This window comes from Episyrphus balteatus, chromosome 2 (assembly GCF_945859705.1).
Source record: "Episyrphus balteatus chromosome 2, idEpiBalt1.1, whole genome shotgun sequence".
Classification (NCBI taxonomy): Eukaryota; Metazoa; Arthropoda; class Insecta; order Diptera; family Syrphidae; genus Episyrphus; species Episyrphus balteatus.
In genome coordinates this window covers 45,865,776-45,879,769 of record NC_079135.1, presented here as the reverse complement: position 1 = coordinate 45,879,769, position 13,994 = coordinate 45,865,776, and the positions used below count along the sequence as shown (strand labels likewise).

The 13,994-nt window shown below is 29.8% G+C and overlaps 1 protein-coding gene across 2 annotated transcripts in view; it reads right to left on the bottom strand.

The window, feature by feature from the left end:
* The window catches only part of LOC129908407 (dynein axonemal heavy chain 3), a 181,181-nt gene extending 173,624 nt beyond the window's left edge, over nt 1-7,557 (bottom strand). For both annotated transcript variants that reach the window (XM_055984866.1, XM_055984867.1), the window contains exons 1-2: nt 7,127-7,557; nt 6,363-6,797 (exon numbers count right to left, since the gene is read on the bottom strand). In XM_055984866.1, coding sequence (XP_055840841.1) covers nt 6,363-6,797; nt 7,127-7,271 — 580 coding nt within the window. In that variant the 5' untranslated portion in view covers nt 7,272-7,557. The remainder of the gene's footprint in view (nt 1-6,362; nt 6,798-7,126) is intronic.
* Nucleotides 7,558-13,994: the final 6,437 nt, after the last annotated feature.

Genomic DNA, 13,994 nt, shown 5'->3' with positions numbered 1-13,994 from the left:
TGGGGTTAATAGAACTCACGATATAAGCTTTTTTAACTAACCATACCAGGCTTTTCAATTCAAATAAACAAACAAAAATCTAAACAAAAAAAGCTTCTAAAACATAATCGTATAAACGGCTTATATATAGTTCTATTGGTCACATCCTCAAGATTGGGGTGTTCAGATTTAGGAAAAATAATAGAGCATCAGCTTGTATATTTATAATTTGAAATAGTATAAATTTAGCCCATTCACATTAACTGGCAAACTTACGTTATTTAACCCCCCAAAAACCGTATAAAGCACAAAATTAGAGTTGTCAGACCTTTGAAATCGACATTAACACGCGTATGGCTGCAAAACTGCGTACTTATATTTTGGTTATACCTCTACTCCCAAAATTTTCTCGGCCTACTAGCAAAAAAACAGCTTTTTTCTTACTTTTGACTAGTACATGGAGAGTTTCGGAGTTAGATTACTTCTACAATACGATGGTGACAATAACGATTGTGGGCTCATTTTATAGGTAATTATAAGTACTACAATTCATTCTTGAAGAATTATCCAAACAAATCAAAAGTTCGTCAGATATATGAAAAAATGTCATTTTGTCCCAACCTTGCGATACAAACCCGCACTTTGACCAACTATAAAATTTTATTTAATCAACTCACGGAATTGTTTTGTATATCATTTCTTAGATAATTTTATTATTAATAAGTCTTACCTTTGTCATTTTTTGTTAAAATGAATAACAATGGAGCTATTCAATAAAAACGATACCAATCTCTTTTCCAAGATGGCGGCTGTTCCCAACCTCCAATTATGCCAACAAATCGACTTTTACGATAAGGACAACCACCCGAACACATTCCATGAAAAAAATTTTGTCCCGCGAAAAATGCGATTTAAATTACTAATTTCCCTGGGCTATTTATGAAAAAAATTAAAAAGTATTTCATTTTCGAAGAACTTTTTTTAATAAAAGTTTTGAAAAAAAATGTAACTTATTTTTTTTTTTAAAGTTCAACATCTAAACATAAAATTATTTTTTATTCATTTAATAACCCTTACTGTTGAAAGTTAAATAGCAAAAATTTAAAGATCCTATTTACCACAGTCTTTAAGAAAATTAATTATTTCAATGCAAAAATTCAGTTTTAATAAAAAAAAACCATTGAAATTGAAGTAATTTTTCATTTTTTTTTTTCAAAAGTGTGATATATTTTACCTTTTTCGCTTCGAAATTCAACTGATAATATTTATGGCCAAAAATTTTTTTTTAAATAAATTCATATTTTATTAGAAAAAGTTTGGAAAAAAGTAATTTTAAATTTTTCTAATAACATTTTTTTTTTAATTCTGAGTTTGAGGACCATTTTTTCAAAAAGTCTTGATTAAATTTAGTGAATTTAAATTTAAGAGATAAGAATGGGCTTCTGGCTTTTTAAAAATGTATTTTAAAATATTGTAGGTGTTGCCGTTGTTTTCAAAATATTTTTTTTGTTTTTGAGGTCAGAATGTTAGAAAATTGCATTTATCGCTTAAACGATGGAAGATTGTCCCTTACTGCCTTTTATATATTTTCCTTAAATTACCTAGAGAATCTTTTGCTATCATTTGTTTTATGAAATTTAAGCAAAAAAATGGTTTTGTTAAAAAAAAAAATTAATTTTAATTTTAAAAAACAATAAGGCAACACCGGCAATTTTTAATCTATAGACCTTAAAGTATTTTTAATTACCTACGTTTGAAAAAAAATCGTCAAAATCAGAGCTGTTCGGCCGTGTTCCCTAATAATTTGCTTTAGTTACTCTACTATACATTTTCAAGGCAGTTTTTGTGTGCTGACTTCAAATCCGAGAACAAAATCAAACTTAAACGCCAAATTTTTGAGATGTTTCAATGTTAAAAAAATCATAGATATTGGAAATAGAAACTCAAAATTTGAATGTCTAAAATACCAAATGCGGTTTGAATAAAAAAAAAAAAGTATCAAAAAACTGCTAACGCAGGAATCTGTTTGAATTGTTTGGATTAGGTATTATTTTTCATTTTATTTTTAATTAGGTAGGAGTATTAAAAAGGAAAAAGTGGTTCTATATAAGTAAGGAGCGTCATTTAACAATTAAAATTCTAAAAACGAGCTCCAACATGCAAACAACAGCAAGGAGGGCATTTTAAATATTTGTAACATTTTAAATACAATTTTAATCTAAGTATATACACAAGAAACTCAATCCTTAAATTATCCTTATCTTATTACGGGACACCATCTGTAAGCAGTTAACGTTTAAATCTTGAATGCGTGAATTTTTCAATTTTGAAAAAAAGTTACTCAAATAATTAAACTTGACCCCAATAACACATAAAAATAAGGATTTGTTTGCCCTTTTTATGACCTTCAATAATTCTCTTGCATTTTAAAAATTAACATTGTTTGTTTCAATATTTTATAGCTTATAGGTATATTAACGATTCATATTTTTGAATTACAGAATAACGGCTTAAAATACTCTTTTCCTAATTAACAAAAAAAATTTGGGTTCCCAAAATCAAAGTGGTTTTAGACAAAATATCGGTTTAGGTTTTAAATATTCTTAAAAATTAATAAAATATGTGAAAAAAAAATTAAAAAATGTTTTTTATTAACAATATATACCCCAAACAATTAATTCATTCACACAACAATGCTATATTTAATCAATTTTATTTTAAATTACATAAAATTATGTATGCTTATCAAAACTGATACAATATGCATTTAAGCGTTAAGTTGTAGGAACTTTCTTTTTATACATTTTCGATGAAATTTGGTTAATTTACGTGAGCAGTCGATAAAATAATGACACAAATAAGATTGCTACATGACAACGACAATTAACTGTAAATTTAGCTTATCATTGCAGTTTTAGAAAACTCAAATATCTTAATTTTTCAGAAAAACTGTTTTAAATTTCCAAGTTTGTCAGTTTTCCATACTATTTTCATAAATTGAAGGAAAACAATCAGCTGTGTGATAAGATGCAAATCTTTCCAGTATATTGGCATTAATAACTCAAAAACCAGGATTTTGAGTTACCTATGCCGGTTTTCTAAAACAGCGACAATATAATCAATGTATTTTTTTTTTTTTTTTTTAGGTAACTGCTTTGAAAAAATTTATATACAGTGGTGGTCATATCTTTAAGGGCAGTAAAGACTTAAAAATGTTATAGCATTTATAAAAATAAATTGTTCAGAAATTAAATAAATTTATACATTATTTTCAAAAACACATTATAGAGGTCATCAGACATTAAAAATAAATTTCAATATCACTAACACAATTTGAATTTTGGAAAAATAGCTTCTTTCATAAAACTTCGATGATACTGAAAAGCTTATAATGCCCTTAAGAATATGACCAGCACTGTGTATAATAAGTGTTCCCTAAATCGTTCAGTATTTATTTAAAAATTAAATTAGATTGAAATTATAAGGTCACTGTGGTGTATGTGTAACTTTTTTTTTTTTTTTTTTTTTTTTGAAAAATATTAATCCTAGTTTGTTCTCGTTGCCGTTCAATGAAAACTATTATTTCTATCTTCGTAAACTATTTTTGAAGTTATACTTCTTATGGGAGGGTGGGTATGAAAATTTACTTTTTGACAAGAATGTCAAAGGGATTATGACGCGATCACCCTGGGTAGCAGGGCTGTCGTTTCACCTTTAGAGTAGGCAGTACCTTAGTATTTAAAAATGCAGTACGCCGCAGTACGGCAAACATAAAACACACAACACGTTGCAAGTTACATGTTTCATGTGGCAAGTTGCATGTGGCAAGTTGCGTGTGGCAAGTTGCATGTGGCAAGTTGCATGTGGTAATTTCCATGTGGCAAGTTGCCAGGGTTGCAAAAAGCTCACATTTCAGCTCAGCTCACAGCTCAGCTCAAATTTGAGCTAGGTACCATAGCTAAGCTTAGCTTAGCTGAGTTGAAAGTGAGCTGAGCTGAAAGTGAGCGCCCCTACTTCCAACGCCTATATCTCCGAATTTTGAAAAAAATTAAAAAATTTTTTTTGATGCCAAAAGGTAGCGGGGACTCTAACCTACATTTGGGTACAACTCTCATCCCTGTAGGTCCACGCGTTCTCAAACCGGGAGAACTTAAAAGTAAAAAAAAAAATAGGCACGATTCTGAAAAAATAGGCATGATGTGGCGGTTTAACATGGAAGGCGATTTTTTAAAAATCTGACAATGTGCAAAGCGTTGGCCCATGACACAAGCTATCATTTGGCATCACTGTCAAAAATTACTCTCAAGCGGTTTAGCTTCCAGGAGCGTTTAAAGATTCGGGGATTTTTCGAAAAAAAAATTTACCCCAACTTTCAAAACTGATTTTCTCGGAATTTTAAAAAAAGTCGAAAAACCGGATTATACCACTATCGGGTAGCTGAGAATATAAGCTTTCATATGGCACCACTCCCCTGTCTCTAGATCAAAGCGTTCCAACGCCTATATCTCGGAATTTTGAAAAAAATGAAAAAAATTTGTTTGATGCCAAAAGGTAGCGGGGACTCTAACCTACATTTGGGTACAACTCTCATCCCTGTAGGTCCACGCGTTCTCAAACCGGGAGAGCTTAAAAGTAAAAAAAAATAGGCACGATTCTGAAAAAATAGGCATGATGTGGCGGTTTAACATGGAAGGCGATTTTTTAAAAATCTGACAATGTGCAAAGCGTAGGCCCATGACACAAGCTATCATTTGGCATCACTTTCAAAAATTACTCGCAAGCGGTTTAGCTTCCAGGAGCGTTTAAAGATTCGGAGATTTTTCGGAAAAAAAAATTACCCCAACTTTCAAAACCGATTTTCTCGGAATTTTAAAAAAAGTCGAAAAATCGGATTGTACCGAAATATTTATTTATAAAGAAATATTTTACTAAAAAAATAGAAATACATTTACTATTAAAAAACCAAGAAAAAAGATCACGAAAAATTATCTGTTTTATTTATAAAAATATCCATGTGTTAAAATAATTCCATTAATAACTAGAACCAAACATCTTAAGCTATGGTGTTTTATAAAAGTTTAAAATATCTTCATATTTCATTATATTTTCCAAATAAAAATCAATGTATCCTCTCACCCATCACAGCTCAGCTCAGCTCACTTTACCTTAGCTCACCCAACAGCTCAGCTAAGCTCACCGACAGCTCAGCTCACCCAACAGCTCAGCTCAACCATCAGCTCAGCTCACTTTCAGCTTAGCTTAAATGAGCTGAGCTATGGTACATAGCTCAAAAGTGAGCTAGCTCAAAATTTGAGCTGAGCTGCGAGCTGAGCTCAGCTCACTTTTGAGCTTTGTAGCAACCCTGCAAGTTGCATATTGCTACTACTAGTGCTGAAGCACACACAATCCTCATAAAATTACCATATAGCATATTTTATGCGCAATTTGTTTACTTTCGTTAAGCATATACCGTACGTTCTGAACCGCACAACATGAGTAAATTTCACAGATTAAATTGAAAACTACATGGACGCAAGGAGGATGAAAGAATTAATTTATTGTTCACTTGATAAAAATGTAAAAAAACGAAGTGTGGATTAATTAATTTAATAATAGAAATTAAAAATATCAAATGAAATTCATTTATATATACTGAATGAGAAGTATAACTTCAGTCGCGTGTACATGTGTACACACACTCTTTTTTTTTTATTCAAATTCAATTGGGGTTGAATCAACACTCCATTTTAAATTCTATTACATTTTACAAGTTAACCAATAATGAAAGCTTTATTTTTCAGTTGAAACAAAATAACTATTTTAGCAAAATGGTAAGGAAAAGGCAACCTAAACCATTTTTGGATATTTAATATTGGATACCTAACCAATTTCTAATACCTATAATTTCTCAAAAATTGAAAAATTGAGATTTTTCATTGATTTTCATTGAAGGATTGATGTTTCTTGACCTTTGTTGGTCATACGAAGATGCAAATGGAATGCAGCACAAAAAGCAAACTAATACCTACACATTTATATTTCTATCAAAAACAAATACAAAAAAGCAATATCTGTCATAAATCTGATTCTCGTTACTTTCACACTGTTGATTAAATTAATATTAAGAAAAAATTGATCCCAAAACTGAAATAAACTCTTCACAAATTTTCGACTTTTTTCTTACAATTTTTATCTTGAAAGCTACTGTTGCACAAAAACCCAACCACATTGTCATCAATACAATCCTGATCTAAAGCACAATGACACTTTCAAAAACACTTTTCACCTTGTTTCACTTTCGTTTGAATTCATAAAGAGTGTCAATTGAAAAATTTTCAAAAAGAGATTAACTTTGAATGACACAAAACATATTACATACATACCTGCTGACGGTCCAAATGAATACGTTAGTTTTGTTTGATTCTTAATTAAATCGAATTTTCTCGGCAAAACAATATCTTCGACGTCAATTTCCATTTCGCTCTCATTGCTGATGCTGTTCTCATAATTGTGTTTCATAATTGAAGAACTTCGTCGTCCTTCACCAGAACCACCAGCAACATCATCAACACCACTTCCACTTCCAGTTGCACTTCCTTTGCTGTCATCGCCATCGACACTCTGTCTGCCATCAACTACTTGCCACAACGTTCCACTGTTACCGCCGCCGCTATTGCCACTGCCATCGTGAGTCTTCCCACCTCCATCATCATTTTCATTCTTCCCATTCGATGATGGGTCATTGAAAATTCTTTTATATGAATGAAAATTCATTTCAACATTGCACTTCCCAACAATTGTGTCCTCTTGCATCCTTGCTGCAACGAAATACAACAACAAAAAGAAGGATGAAATAGTAAAGCTGTTCCCGCACACAAAACAAATACAAATGTACACACACACACACACACAAACGCCATCACATATGCTATTGAAAAAAGTCTTTATATGATGCAATTTTTTTTATACACATATAAAGTTTTTTTTTTTTTTTTGAAGAAAAAGTCCTTTCAATTGGAAGTCCTTTAAAAAAAAAAAATTAAAAAAAAAACAAAATTTTTCAATTCAAGCTTTTTCTCCAATTATTGCATTGTGAACTTTCTACAAGGAGCTCATAGCTAGTGTTGGATTAATAAATAATAATTACAAATTTTTTCAATAAGGAATCCTTTGGCCGGATCCATTGGCAAATCATCCGGTTGGTATTCAAATCGATAGAAGGGCAGGTCCTCGATATGCCTTCGGGGATGCGAAATTGATTTCTTCTTTTGTAGATTTTGTCCTTTTTTCATGTTGTTCGTTGGTTTTTTTCTTTTAATTTTTTTCCAGATATTTTGTTATCCTGACCAAATCATACGATGCATTCGTCAGAGAGTCGATGGTTTTTGTGTTTGATTTCTGGAGTTTTTTTTTTTTGTTCGTCCTCGGGAATTTTAGATATTTTTTCTGGTTTAATTGCAAAAAAAGGATACCCCACTATAGTCTTTTTCGTTTTTGTGTTTAATGTTTTACTTTTTTTTTTTTTGCAAATGGTTTTGTGATTTGTCTATGAATTGTGAAAACAAACTGACAAGTCGTATAAACATGAAAAAAAAAAAATTGGAAAAAAAAAGGATAATGAAAATACAAAGTGAGCTGGAAAACAAACAAGTTGTGTGTGTTGTTGGCTGGTTGGTGTGACAGGTGCAAGAATTTTTTTTTTTGTGACAGGTACGTTGCAATAGCAACAGAAAATATTGTTGTTTGGTTGCTATTGCCATTTGGGAAAAAAACGAATTTAGAATTGAATTTTGTGCTTAGATGGACTTAACGTTTGGGTAAATTGATTGCAAGTGCAAGCATGGAATATTGAATGATTTTAATATAAAATTATTTGAAAATGAGTTAAAGTAAGAGAGAAAGGAGGAGAGCAGCTTCATTGAGCATTTAATTAAGCAAGTGTTACATATTATAGTTAAAAAAATATTAATACAAAATTAAATAAAATTGTATTCGCAGGGGTATGTCTTATTTAGGACCCCCAAAGCCCGAAAATGTTCAACTCCAACTAGTTCATGGAATTTAGAAATTTTTGTATTGTACTTTGGGGGAAAAAAATCCGAGGCAAATTCTAATTTTGGTACCTGGTAATGATAGAACATCAGTACAACACATTTTTCAAAATTCCACCTTGTGTCATAATAGCCGATATTTTGTTTTTAATGGTTATATTGAATTTTGCATATAACTCGCGTGTTTTCAACTCTAGAATACAAAATTTCGAAAAATAGGGGTCAATTTTAATTGCTCAGTAAGCAAGAACTTTTAGATTTCGTTAGAAAATGCAAAAACACGATTTTTTGATTGCTTGAGACCTTATTCTTTCATACAAGGAACATTTTTGAACATATTTAGTAACGGTTTCTAAAAGAACTATTGTTCTTCTATAAAGACCTGTTTAAATCTTTCTCTTTCTGATATCTTTTATACTGCCAGAGATATCTTAAAATAAAGTAAGTGGGTTTGGCTTCATACATTATAAAGGAGACAATGACGTTATAATTTCTATGGTAAATTTCTCGGGCAAAAAGATATCGGAAAGATTTAAACAGGTCTTGAAAAAAAGAAAACAGTTCTTTTAGAACTAAGATACTTAATATGTTCAAAAAATGTTCCTTCTATAAAAGAATAAGGTCCGAAGAAGTAAAAAAACGTTTTTTTTTGCATTTTATAACGGTAATATTTCAAAAATGGGAGCTGATCAATTTTTTCTGATTTCGGATTCGAGTTCAGCACACCGAAAACCTTCAGAAAAGTATGTTTTGGCAACAAAAAAAAAAGTTTAATTTTGTCATCCAGTGTTATTAATCAAAACAAATTTTTTTAAATCCAAAAAATATTTTTTTTTTTCAAAGTCTTATTTAAAATTAAAACTAAATAAATGCTTTTGAAATCGAATCAGTAGTTAATACCCCTAAGGTAATAATGCGTATTAAAAAAAATTCATTAAAAGATAGACCCTGTATAAAAACTAAGATTTGAATTTTTTTTAACAAAATCGTTCGTTGGAGCCGTTATCAGTTGTGAAATTGGTGGTTTTTAAATAACTTCTTTAATTTTATTTATTTTATATCAAATAAAAAATTGTTTTCTTTTTTTAAGCTAAGTTTTGATGGTGTAAATGTTATCTTTTTTAAAAGCAACCAATTTATTTACAAACTAAACTAGTTTTTTCATAACATAATATAACATGAAATCGTCTATTTTTTCATCAAATTTACTGTGGGTAAAACCACAATGTAACTAAAATAACTTGTAATACAAAAATAATTTTTTTTAACGGAATCTGTTTTCATAAGCTACAAATTTGTACCCATAAAGTTCTAAAATATAGATTGACCCTAGTTTTAGTACTATGTATAACCTCAGTAATATATCTCGACTGAAAAGGTATGTAGCTTAAGTCGACTTAGTTTCGAGTTTTTTTGTTGAACTTCAGTGCCATCCTAAAGGCCTACAATTCTGTCTTATCGGCATCTTTCTATCTCACCTCTTTGCTTTTTTGTATTTTACAAAAATAATTTCATCTTATGTTGAAAAGACACATAGCTATTCAAAACCTTAAGTAGATTTAAGTTTATATTGAGTTAAGACTTTTTTTTATTATTGTGAAATTGAATTATCTTATGTTGACTTAAGATAATATTTTCGCGAGTGCAAGTACAAACAAAAGTCATCCTTTAGTTGATTAAGATAAAAAATTTCAAAAATTAAGAAAGAGTATGAAAATTCAAATCATCTTATGTCAACTAAAGATCTTGCAAATTAATATAAAATACAATTTATAGAAAAGCCAAACTATCTTAAGTCATATTTTTCCTTATAACGGGAATACTTTTCTAAAAAGATCATAAAATTTGACATCTAAATGTTTTAAACAATTAAATCTACACTTGAAAGAATTTTTGAAGTGTTTTTTTTTGCTCTCCTGAAAAATCATCAAAATTGACATAATATACTTTACCTTTTCAGTCGAGATATACCAACAGATTTTTATTCTCATCATTTTTAAGCCCCCAAGACAATTTTATTTAGGTAAAGATTGTGGTGTGTGTTCATGTTTTTCATTTATTTTCTCTTCTGATATATTCAAAATTTGTGAAAAGAAATTTAGTTTTTATTTTGATTTAGGTTTCAGCTCAAATTCCTTAAATTGTTTCACACAACAAACAAAATTAAAACATCAAAAGTAGGAAGAACAACTAAACTTCTAATCCCACAAAAACATAAGTACCTCCTGCATATACAAGTAGCTACCAAAATAAATGTCAAAAGTGAAGTAGTTTATAATTATTCCAATTAGCTATAGTTTTTACCAAGAAAAAACACAAAAAACCCTAAAAAAAAAACATCGCCATTTTGCATATTCCAACCTCAAATGACAAACAATCCAAAGAAAAACATTTGGAAATACTTTAACATTTGCATTTACAATTTAATTTACCTGTCTAAACGTACATTTAATTAAAGTTTGCAAGTGGATCGTTTGCATATTTGCAAGAGAATCAAACTCATACCAGTTGCAGAGGTATGAGTATATATAGTTTCAAAGGGAATGGATACATTTAAACTTATAAATATTATACGTAGATATATAAATAGCTATTCCCTGAACTAACCTACCTATACTCCTTATGCCTTGATGTTCTGGAATAATCATCCTTTTCTCGTTTCTCATTCAAAGTGCAACAGGATAACCTAAAAGGTGAATTTTTTAAGGATTTTTTTTTCTTTAAATAGATCCTTAAACTCCAAAAACAAGAATTGGAAAAAGAAACAAATTACCTAAAAAGTAATTTAGCCAGGTGAATATTTCTTCATTTATAGTTGAAACGAAATAAAAGGCGGCCTTAATTAACTTCCATGTGGTACACCAGATTTATAAAAAAAGAGTGTGTGTACACATGTACACGCGACTGAAGTTATACTTCTCATTCAGTATTATGTAAATCAGGCTTGTCAAACTCAATGGCATTCACGGGCCAAAATAGCAGGATCTAAATGGTTCTAGTTATTAATGGTAGTGATGGGAACTATCGAATAAAAACTATCAAACTATCGATAGTTGTAAAATATTCATTCATTCGATAGTTTAAAATCATTCATTCGAATAGTTTTTTCGTTCGATAGTTTTTTATTCGATAGTTTTTTCATTCGAATAGTTTTTTCGTTCGATAGTTTTTTATTCGATAGTTTTTTTCATTCGAATAGTTTTTTCAAACGATAGTTTTTTCATTTGAATAGTTTTCTCAAACGATAGTTTTTTCATTTGAATAGTTTTTTTTATTCGATAGTTTTTTCATTCGAATAGTTTTTTCAAACGATAGTTTTTTCATTTGAATTTTTTTATATTCAGTTACTGTTTTCTTTCAGTCTATTAGATTATTTTTTTTATTCAGTCATAATTTTATTTCTCTACTATTTTCTTTTTTCTCTTGATTTCACAATTTAATTGTAAATGATTTTATCTGCATTTGAAGGAAGGACTGAAAAGGAAGATGAATGATGATACACATATTGTGTGATCTTCTAAATGATATCTTGAAAGTTTTTCGGGACTGAATTTATCTGTTTTATGTTGGAGTGCCCATATTTTCAAAACAAAGGCGGTAAAGAAGAAAAAGAAAGGCGACACGGTGCATGAAAAGAATAGAAGTTATCTGTCGGTCAGTGCGGTGTCATAAAAAAGTGACAAGAGAGATCAAAATAACTCTTTGACCTGGAAAGCAGAACATGTTCATTTGTTCATTGTTTAGCCAGTGTGTAGTTTATGATCCTAATTAGTGGGAAAACCCATCCTTTCAATCACTTGACGAGACATGGCGGCGGCGGAAGAAGCAAAACATTCGCGCACGCTCAAAAAGCAGGTATATGCGTCAACAAGTGGATTTTGTAAAGTGTTGTTAATGGGTTAGACAAAAATATGATGCAACTGTATGGTTGGTTTGGATTATTGTATATACTTTTGATATTTGCAATTTTGCATGTGGACGAGCAAAAATAGAAAGTGTAAGAAAAGGAAACAAATCCTTTCCAGTGGTCATTTCTCGACTATTTTTTTTTTCCTTTTTTTTTACTGAATATTTGATAGTATATATTCGATAGTTTATTCGATAGTTTTTATTCGATAGTTTATTCGATATTTTTTATTCGATAGTTTATTCGATAGTTTATTCGATAGTTTATTCGATAGTTTTTATTCGATAGTTTTTATTCGAATGAATGAATGAATGAACTATTCGATAGTTCAAATCATTCAGTTACTAACTATCGATAGTTCAAATCATTCGATAGTTCCCATCACTAATTAATGGAATTATTTTAACACATGGATATTTTTATAAATAAAACAGATAATTTTTCGTGATCTTTTTCCTTGGTTTGTTTAATAGTAAAAATATTTCTATTTTTTTAGTAAAATATTTCTTTTTTTATCATAAAAAAAAATTCCTAGATATAGGCGTTGGAAGTTGGGGCGCGAAAAAGCTTCTAGAAGCTGAACGCTTTGACCTAGAGACATGGGAGTGGTGCCATATGAAAGCTTATATTCTCAGCTACTCGATAGTGGTATAATCCGGTATTTCGATTTTTTTCAAAATTCCGAGAAAATCTCGTTTGAAAGTTGGGGTAAAATTTTTTTTTCGAAAAATCCCCGAATTTTTGAACGCTCCTGGAAGCTAAACCGCTTGAGAGCAATTTTTGGGAGGAATGCCAAATGAAAGCTTGTGTCATGGGCCTACGCTTTGCACATTATCAGATTTTTTAAAAAATCGCCTTCCATGTTAAACCGCCACATCATGCCTATTTTTTCAGAATCGTGCTTTTTTTTTTTTTTTACTTTTAAGTTCTCCCGGTTTGAGAACGCGTGGACCTACAGGGATGAGAGTTGTACCCAAATGTAGGTTAGAGTCCCCGCTACCTTATGGCATCAAAAGTATAACTTCAAAAAATTTATGCGTGAAGCGTTAAAAAAAAATATTTTTGATCATGAAGAGCTATTAGAAAATTTTTCAAGATAAGTAAACTTTGTCGAAAATTAGGTACTTCAGTTTTGTTCAAGGATTCAAATTTAAATAAATCATGTAACTGAACTACATACATCTAGTCTGATGAAATTCACATAGTTTTGCGTATAGGTACATAAAACTAATATAAATAGAGAATAAAACTTCTTCTTCTTGAATGTTCATCAAGGGATTTTCCATTACTGAACAAACTCATATATGCAACAGAGCAAATGCATTTTCCAATACCAATTAAGTGGCGTTCAACAACTTGTTGGAAAAGGAAGAAAGTGTCTGTTGCTAAGGTAGAGATACCTATACTTATATTGATAAACCCTTATAACATTACATATTAATTCTTTAAGGTATGTATGTATATTAGGTTGGGTTTTAGAAATGTTCAATATAATTTGATGTACAAGTTAACATTATATATGTAAAATAATATAGACCAATATTCCTACATAACTTATGTGTGGTTTTCAAAATATTGAAACTTATGACTCAAAAATAAATACTCCCAACAGAATTGGATATCCTTTGAATCCAAAAAATTCAAAATACATTTTGTTGTTGCTATTTTAATACTTCTAAGTTATAAGAGCGAAGAGATTGAAGAAATTTAAAGCTTTTCGTAATAAATCCTATCAATAACTTGATTGCTATTTTAGACCAAAATTAAAATCGGTAAAAAGTTAAAAAATAAAATAAATAATAGTAGTACATAATATATGTATACTGATAAAAATGAACGGAAAAATAAATGACGGCCGATCTGAGTTCTTAATGGTAGAAAATGGTTTATTTCAATTTCCGGTAAAACTACAAGTCCTAAGGAAAAAAATTGAATTGCAATGTTGTAAATAATACGAAGAACTACAACTTTTGAATTTACACTTTTTCACATAAGCTCAAAATGTATATATGAAAAATTTAAATACTCGAGTTTTTGTTTTTTTATTTTTATCTTTT